Source organism: Myotis nattereri, assembly GCF_964212035.1.
Source record: "Myotis nattereri genome assembly, chromosome: 5".
In the NCBI taxonomy this organism is placed as follows: Eukaryota; Metazoa; Chordata; class Mammalia; order Chiroptera; family Vespertilionidae; genus Myotis; species Myotis nattereri.
The window spans coordinates 71,359,917-71,369,397 of record NC_138080.1 but is presented as its reverse complement, the minus strand read 5'-3'; the positions used below and the strand labels follow the sequence as shown (position 1 = coordinate 71,369,397).

The following is a 9,481-nucleotide window of genomic DNA, read 5'->3' as shown; positions in this document are numbered from 1 at the left end:
CTTTATCTTTTGGTCTGAAGTTACCTTTTCATTATGGTGGCCATTACACCTTTGCCTCGCTGTCAGACATCCTGTTAAAAAATATTTGGACTTAGGTCTTATTATCCCTTTGCTCTTAGAAGACTCAGGTTTCTGCAACACAGAAATCTGCTTTATTTCAAGATAATTGGTAACCTGATGAGTATGTTGAATGAACTCAAAAGGAGTCTGGAGGCTTTGGCTAGAAATAAATGATAAAGATTTATTCAAGGGTCTTAGGGTTTACAAACCAGAAACACAAGTAGGCAAAACCCAGAGTATTCCAAACAAGAGAAAAAAGCTAAGAGTTCTTATAATAAATTAAAACGTACATGCTTGAGAAGAATCAGTCCTGCGTTGTTAGCCTCTGGCCTGGTCCAAGATGGGAGTCCTCTAGATCAGTGGTTCTCAACCTTGGCTGCACATTAGAATCACCTGGGAATCTTTTTAAAATCCTGATTTCTGGGCCTCATCCTCCGGAAATTCTGTTTGTTACTAATGTTGTGGCCCCACCCCATCACAAAGAAACAGAATTTCCGGAGGATGAGGCCTGGAAATCAGGATTTTAAAAAGATTCCCAGGTGATTCTAATGTGCAGCCAAGGTTGAGAACCACTGCTCTAGATGACAGATTGTCTGGATAATGGAAGTCAGGTGGTCTGGATCCATGAACAACCTTTCCTTAGTCCTTCAGGGGGTAATCAGAAGGTTATCTGGAGGATTGAAGACAGGGGACTGGAAAGTGCAGGAGTTTAAGTTCCCAGGCTAGTATTCCTGTTGTAATTTAAAATAAATTACTTTATTTTAGTAGTTTCGCAGCTTGATTGTAGTGAATCCATTTTATTTCTTCACTCTCTTCTTCAGGTGCTACAGTAGCAGTAAGCATTCCTTAGGTTGCCTACGGAGATCACCTGGAAGGGAGCTGTCTTAATAGACTGTCAGTGCAGATAAAATCTGCCCGTTCTAGAGAGAGATGTCAGGGAACATACACCAGCCCCGAGGAGAGTATGCCTGGTTTTAAAGCTCCAAAGAATCGACTCTTACTCCTAATGAACACCCTAGAAATGCGTCTAGAGCTAAGCCCCTCTTGGAGACTTAGGACCAAATGCACTCATGAATGCTCTTTTGAAACCAAACATGTTCCTAAATAGAGGAACTTCTGTATCCTCACCTCCTCCTGGAAGCTTTCCCCAACCCTACCTGCCCCCAGGCCGACTTACCTCTGCTGAAATCTCACTTCATTTTCCTTCCCTTGACACTCCCTAGTGGCATTTGTGTTGCTCATGCCCCAGGGTCTCCCTCACTGCACCAGAAGGTCCCACCTCATTGGGCATCTCCCACCGCACTTACCAAATGCTTTGCGCAGAGTGGGCGCTCAGTACATGAAGATTTATGGGTGGATATTTTCCTAATCTGTAGTGCCTGCTATATTCTATGGAAAGCTACCAAAATGCTACTCACTTTATTTCTGTAGTCAGGATTTTCCCAAAACTACCCGGTCTCCAAGACATGCCTAACGATTTAGCAAGGGTCAGTGACACTTGGAATAAAGACATGAGCGCCAGGCCATCACGGTAAGGAACACGTAGGCTTGTGTTCTTATTAGGTTGGCGAAGAGAACCTTTCCTCTTAGCAACCCAGCGCGCTCCCCTCCTCAGGCCTCTTTCTCTCCTTTGTTGGTAAATGACTTCAGCCTGTGCCTTCAATTTTAACAGTTTGTGTCCCGCGCGCGCATAGCCCTCTCTTGTGGTGATTAGAGACATTCAAACCTATTCTGACACAGGACCCCAGCCCGATTCTGACTGCTCTGCTTCTTGGGGGTGGACAGTGTTCTCTGCACCGAAACGCTGGCCCTGGAAAAGAACGGGGAGCAAGTGGCATTTAAACTTTAAAGACTGAGTCACGGCCGGCTGCGCAGCAAGAGCTCCTCGGTGCGCGCAAGTACCCAGCGCGGTTCGCTGGCGCGGGGCTGGGCTGGGGCGACTTCGGGGGAACCAGCCGGGTGGAGCCCCCGCCGCGCCCGCACCTCCCCGCCCTCCCCGGGGCCGACCTCGCGCGCTTGCGTGCTGCGGCCCGGCTAGCCCGGAGCGGGCAGGGGGCGGCGCGCCGGGAGGGCGGGGAGCGGCCGTGGGGGCGGTGGGTGCCGGGGGTGGAGATGTAGAAGATGTGACGCGCGGCCCGGCCGTGCCAGACGGTGGACGCCGTGCCCGCGGCTGCAACCGGACCCCGGGCGCTGCAGCGCAGGAAAGCGGCCCTCCCGAGAGTGGCGGCCGCGGAGACTCGGAGCCCCAAATCCCCGGTCCCGGGCCGCCCGGCTCCCCGCGCGCCAGGGCCGGCGGAGAGGGCAGGGCCGAGTGGCACGAGGCTGGGGGCCCGCGGCCGCGGCCGCGGGCCGCCGGGCGGGAGGCTGGGGGGCCGGGGCCGGGGCCGCGCCTCGGAGCGGGTCGGAGGCCGAGGCAGGGGCCGAGGGGCGGCGGCTCCCCGCGCGGCGCCAGGGGCTCGGGGACCCCGACAGGGCCCCGGTGGGGCCATGGCCGCCGGGAGCATCACCACGATGCCCTCCCTGCCGGACGACGGCGGCAGCGGCGCCTTCCCGCCCGGCCACTTCAAGGACCCCAAGCGGCTGTACTGCAAAAACGGGGGCTTCTTCCTGCGCATCCAACCCGACGGCCGCGTGGACGGGGTCCGGGAGAAGAGCGACCCACACAGTGAGTGGTGGCCCACCCCACCCCCATCTCCTGGGGCTTCCACTCTGCTCCATGCCAGCCTCTGCCCCAGCCCTGCTTCCATCTCCTGGGGTGCCCCATTCACCCAGACCCCGCTTCCATCTCCTGGGGTGCCCCATTCACCCAGATCCCCGCTTCCATCTCCTGGGGTGCCCCGTCCACCCAGCCCCCGGCTTCCATCTCCTGGGGTGCCCCATTCACCCAGACCCCGCTTCCATCTCCTGGGGTGCCCCCTCCACCCAGCCCCCCGCTTCCATCTCCTGGGGTGCCCCATTCACCCAGACCCCGCTTCCATCTCCTGGGGTGCCCCGTCCACCCAGCCCCCGGCTTCCATCTCCTGGGGTGCCCCGTCCACCCAGACCCCGCTTCCATCTCCTGGGGTGCCCCTTCCACCCAGACTCCGCTTCCATCTCCTGGGGTGCCCCATTCACCCAGACCCCCGCTTCCATCTCCTGGGGTGCCCCATCCACCCCAGCTCCCCACTTCCATCCCCTGGGGTGCCCCATCCACTCCAGCCCCCCGCTTCCATATCCTGGGGTGTCCCCTTCTCTCCACTCCAGCCCCCCGCTTCATCTTCTGGGGTGCCCCCCTCCGTTCCATTCTAGCCTCTGCGCCTCTTCTTTTCCCTCGGACCCAGTGGGACTGCGGTTTCTTTCCGCGCGGCCCTGGACGGTTTCAGGTTCACCGCCCGCCACCTTCTCCCCGGGGCTGCGGTGTCGTGTTACGCGCCCCCCTGGTTTTAGGGGTGCCAGTTTCTCCGTAAGCCCGTCCGCAGGGCGCGCGGCCGGCTCCCTTCTCGCGGACAGCTTGTTGCGCCGGGGATGCCAGCGGCGAGGAGAGGTGTGTCTCGCCCCCAAGTCCCGACTCCTCGGTCGCACGTGCGCAGCCCCGCCGGCAAAGACCGAGGGGACGCGGCCGAATACACGTCCTTTGTTGGGAGAGCACCTTTCCGAATCGCGCCCCTAAATCCCGATCCGGTAGGACCCAAGCAGTTGGCACGCAGCTCTCTCTCACCCATCCATTTCTTCTCTCCCGCCCCTCCCCGCCCCCAATTGCCAAAAACTAAAAAAGCGAAATATAGAGATTTGGTTAATAAAATGCGACAGACCTTTGCTTCAATAGTGAGAAAACCTACAAAAACTGACCTTCCACCCGCAGTGATTAGCTTCGGGCCCTGAGCCGTGGCCAGTCCCTGAAGCGGGGATAACATGTAGTTTGCATCAGGGTTGAGGAGCCCGTGAGAGCTTATGTATTTGCCAGACTACACTTTTGTGTGCTGTAAAAATAACCTGCTGTGGTTATAGAAATCGCCGAAATCACTGGTTGTCAGACTTTAGGTTCCTTCCGGGAACCACCTGGAGGGGTTGTCACAACACATTGCTGAACGACTCCCAGTTGCGGACTCCTTAGGTCTGGACGCCAGCCTGATCATTTGCATTTCTAAGGAGTTCCCAGGGAATGCTGAGCGGGGACGCACTTTGATGGCACTGGTCTAGAGCAGAGGGAGAAAAGGGCATGAAATAGGCTGATTAGCAACACTGCTGGAATTTCATGTGATAGAAACAGGGTCCGGAAAGATGTTAGCAGTTATCCTGTAGGTGTAGGTAAAACACCTGTGCTAAAAGCTGGGCGCAGGCTTCCCTCCCTCAGAGGTTTCAGATGGAATCTGATACCCTATTTACCTGAGAAACGGCCAGCAGGAGCCTAGAGCTCCACTCTGTAGTAGTTAAGGTCTTTATCTTATGGAGCTAGTGAATGTCAGTCACTCTGGAATGAGGGTGGGAGGACCACTGGGGCAAGCAGAGAAAGCTGTGCAACCAAACCTGGCTTTACAAAGGACTGGGAAATTTGCTTTTATTTTTATTGATTTCAGAGAGGAAGGGAGAGGGAGAGAGAAATAGAAACATCAAAGATGAGCATCATTGATTGGCTGCCTCCTGCATGCTTGCCACCGTCCCCCCCCCCCCTTCCCCCCCACGGGCTGTGGGATGTGCCTGACCCAGAATCCAACCGTGACCTCCTGATTTATAGGATGAAGCTCAACCACTGGGGCACTCTGGCCGGGCAGGAAATGTCCTTTTAGAGTAGTTGGGTTTTTATGGATTCCAAAGTAGTAATAAGCAAAAAATGCAGGTCTTTATTTATTTTTTTTTCGGGCCTGCCATAATTTAAAAATCTTATCAATCACTTACATTATCAGGTCAAACGGAAAGATGTTTGTAAGCCAATATATGGGTTAGTGCTGTTTCTCTATCTTGGTAACTTCTTTGTTTGAAGCCTGTTCCACAGTTGTCTGCTGGGCTGGCTCAGCCAATGAGGGTAAGCTGCATATACGTCCCAGTCAGTTTACTATTTTCCAGTAACACAAACTGTTCATAGTAAGTAAAATAAAATAAATAAAAAGGAGCCTGTTATCTGACTAGAAGACAGAAAAGCTCTCCTCCAGATTAGGTCTGATTGGGTCTTCCCTTTACCTCTTTTCCCCTGAGACACTGTCTGAATCAGTTTTTTTCTTTGAAGCCTTGGGTGCCCTGTTTCCATTAGAATAACACTTAGGGGCTCATGAGTTAGGATAATTTGGAAGTGCATACTATGTCACCACCTCTGTAAAAACTACTGTTTTCTTCCCATTGGTGGATTGGGCTGTCATATTTATAATCTATTTTAACCAATGGTTCTCAAACGGGGGTGATTTTGCCCCCAGGGAACATTTGGCAAGGCCTGGAGACATTTTTGGTTGTCATACCCCAAAAGGTGCCACTGACATTTCACAGGTGAGGCCAGGGACACTGTTGAACATCTGACAGTGCACAGGTACCTCCCTACCCCTCAGCAAAACATTTCCTGACCCAACTGTTAACAGTGCTAAGGCTGAGAAACCCTGCCAACTTGAAAACTAGCTAAGGACAGATGGTAAAAGAGTGGAGTACTCATCTAGGTATGTGGTGAGTACTGATTTTTTTTAAAGACCACCTTTTATCAGGCAATAGACTGACAAGAATACAAACCTGAAAATGATGAATTTAGGCCACTTCTGTGTAGCTCAACATGGACATAAGTTTAAGTTCAGCATATTTTGCTGGCAGGTCAGTAGCTGACCAAAGCAGGAGGACTTAAGAAAAAACGTGTGTAGACATGCTATAATATGCTCTCCAGCACATCTCCAGGCCCCAAAGCAAACACAGCTGACCAACATACATGAACACATGTTAGTGGTTGCTGCAGTTTCCCATGGATTATGGCTCAGTTGTCTAGACCTGAAAAACCCATGGATGGCCCCATTCCTGTGTTATCAAGTTGACCTGTAAGCCCGTCCTTGAAGATTGATTCCTTTGGGATTAAAGCTTTCTGTCCTGCTGTCTCCTAAAATGCAGACACCTCTGAAAGGAAGAGTTTGGCTGTTCTCAGATTTTAATTTTTAGTGTGACTTAAATTGTGATGTAATTTCTTCCCCAAAAGCTGACCAGAAGGACTGGAATTTTGGAGGGATGCTTTAAGGACTGGCATACATGTGGGGTGCTGGTGAGGTGTGGGCGCTGTGGCTCAGGTACTGAAGAGGGGACAGAGGCAGACATGAAGAGGGAGGTAGTAGATGACTGAACCCAGTGTTTCTAACATCTTGGTGTAGCTGCAGCTCATCTTTGCTTCATACCCGGGTGCTCACTTGCATTGTTGCACTCAGAATGGCCCATTTTCCTGCCCTTACTCCTAGTCCTGGGGAACCTTCTTTGACGTGAGGGTCCTGGCGAAAGCAAGTTCTGGTGACAGTCTGCTTCCCCAGCACGCGTGCTGCATACCGCCTTCCCCTGGGCGTCCTGGGTGTTCTGGTAGGCCTCTTCCAAACGTCCATGGGGATGTGCAAGGTGCAGTGCATTCTCTACAGCAGTGAACCCTGTGATGACATTCAGAGGAGAGAACGTTTTATCCCAAGTAGCATGTACAACATGTGCTGGAGTAGTGAGATGTATGCTGCTTGTGTAGCATTAAATATGTTCCAGATGCTCTTATTGAGGGAAAAGTGAAGGTGGTTAGAAGTGATCTACCCTTGGGCTTCTCCCAGGAGGTGACTGCCTGTGGCCACACTCCTCTGCCTCCAGGCCCAAGAGTTCACAGAGAGGAGGAGAGCTGAGGCCCCGCCCACTCCGCACTCCTATGGACCGGATGGATCCTGGTGGCCTGACCCCCGCTTGCCCTCTGCCATGGTGCGGTCTCTGTGCAGCCCCGACTGTCAGCACATGCACTTGTGACATGCAGAGGGAGGCCTCAGACCTTCTGGTCACCGATCTCATTTTGTAGAAGAGGATATCGGGGTTCACCTGCCGATTTTCTCTTGGGTCCTCTGAACGAGCTTCTTGCCTACCTAGCCCCTTGCCTCATTGCTCGCTTCCGTTCAGTCAGAATGAGCACCCTCTCCGTCCCCCTTCGTGGGGCCCTCTGTTGCAGGGCGCTAATAGCAAGCCCCTCTTAGTCCGCAGGTTGCCTCTGGTTGGATTCCTGGGGTAGTAGATGAACCCATCTCTACTTCTCTTCCTTTATGTAAAGGGCACCATTGAGATCATGACACTAGATTCTCTCCCCCCACCTTTTTACTGGTAGGTCATACCTGGCAAGTGGATCCCACTGATTTGCCTTAGCAAACGTGGCATTTACTGTGATGCTATTTGTGTGCAGTAAGCAAGTGAAGTAAGAATCTAATAGCTCATCTGATGGTGGGAATCATGTAATCGGTGCAGCAATAAAAGGACAATTCATGAGTCATAGCTATTACCACACCTTAGGAGCCTTGAAAGATGAGTGTGATGCCAAGTGACTTCAGCCTAGAGGAAGCAACATCCCCTCCTGACATGCCTGCAGGCTGTCGCTGTGTTTATAAAGTGGCCATTATGTAATTAGACTTTGATGGTGGTGTCACAACGGACTTCTAAGTACTCTCCTTTTGATTTATGATACCACTTTAAATGGATGGCCATGATTTGTGAGTTCAGTTTAAAAACAAAAGGTTGCAGATGTAATAATCAAAATAAGAACCATCCTTTGTACATTATCATTGTAATATTGACCTATTCCTCTTCATGGATATTTTCAGAAATCCCCACTAGTGACATAAGAAAAGGCGATTTAAGGTCTTACGTTATTAGAATCGTTATTGACAAGATGCCTGTACAACAGGACAGTGACTACACATGTGCCGTGGCCTCTGCGTGCTTGTCCAGTTCCAGTGTTTGCTGTTTTCTCACACGCCCTGCTTGGGCCCCCTCATCCTGAAGCACACAGGCGTCTGTAAGAAGGCTGGCCTGGGAAGAGATGAGAGCAAGCAGATCGCGCAGTGAGGCCCAAACCTAAAACTCATTATCACGTTCTATCCAAAGAACTATACTTTGTTCGGTTTTGTTGTTGAGCTTGTCATTTTCTGCACTCTGGGATCTGGCTTTGCACTTGACTTATATGTCATCAGTGCTCCTAATATTTAATGCTTGGTAGTTTGGAAGATAATGCAGAACAACAGTCATCAGGGTAGAATTTTCATTGTGTCGGTAGGAAGTGCAGCATCCCTTGTTGTATCTGTTGTTAGGTCGGCTCCTGCATTCTCTTTTGCTCTCAAACTCTCCCTCTAAGCCAGGTGATTTACATCCACAGACCGTGGAAGGGGACCTCACCCACTGAGCCATGGACTATGGTTCTTAGAAGCCAGACGAATCCCTTCTGAAGGCCTCAGGGATATTTTTAGTTTGAGGAAATTTGGCCTGGAGGCAACAGACAGCCAATATTCAGTGTTTAATTTATGTCTCATCCCATCAGTCACTCTTCCTGCACAGGGGGGCTTTTGAGTTGATCACTGTGTCCTTAAAGCTTACTCATTCATTTACAGAAATCCAGTGTGTGTGTATTTGTATTTTCAAAGGGCTACTTACTTCCCCATATTGACCTACCTTCTACATTGAATTATCCCAAAGAACTCCGAAATGAAAGGTTCACAGATTTTGAAGATATTCTGGAGATCAAAAATGAAGAGTAGGTATATGAATATTAAGTGTTATGTTCCCAGTATAATTGAATTGTTGACAGGAATTTTCCTGGTTTAACTTATAATTAAGATATACATTAATTTAACATTTATAATCAAACAATAATCAAATTAGCCAAGAAAGAGGTGTGTTTTTTTCAAGGGATTTTGTATTCAGTAGTCATGATCTGGCTACATTCTGTGGCTGGGTTATTCTCTGTTCATAATGTGGGCACCTTCGGTTGGGAGCCCTGACTTCTCCATATAAATATTGTCATAAAAGGCTTGTGCCTTTTACTCAGGGAGTGTCACTAAATGTCAGTGGGTGATGAAAAGGCTCTGTGTGGACTTCCTGTGGAATAACTACTCATGGGCCAGGCTGTGTACAGCTTTGTGGAGGCTTATCATTCTCTTGGTGTAGTAACAAGTACATTGAGACCCTTGGTCAGTCTTAATGAAGATGATTATATGTAACAAAGTTATATTTGCGAAATATTTGGGAATCTCAGAGACTGGCTGTTAGCATTTCTTAGGGTAATTTATAGAAAGATGAATCATTTCTCAGGATAGTGGAAAACTCTCATGAGGAATTCTGTTTTCTTTAAAAAGCGTTTCAGAGTTTTATGACATCCTGTGTGATGTCAAGTTCCTCAGGTATGCGTGCATTGCTCATTCTTTCTTTGTGGCCATTGTCCTGGAATCCTGCACAATCCTCCTCAAATTCATCAGCTTTT

The 9,481-nt window shown here is 50.4% G+C and overlaps 1 protein-coding gene across 1 annotated transcript in view; it reads left to right on the top strand.

Annotated features, from left to right (window-relative positions):
• Positions 1-2,547: 2,547 nt before the first annotated feature.
• The window catches only part of FGF2 (fibroblast growth factor 2), a gene marked incomplete at its 5' end in the record, with an annotated part of 36,690 nt that continues 29,756 nt past the window's right edge, over positions 2,548-9,481 (top strand). The window contains one exon of the mRNA XM_081091176.1: positions 2,548-2,725. Coding sequence (XP_080947302.1) covers positions 2,548-2,725 — 178 coding nt within the window. The remainder of the gene's footprint in view (positions 2,726-9,481) is intronic.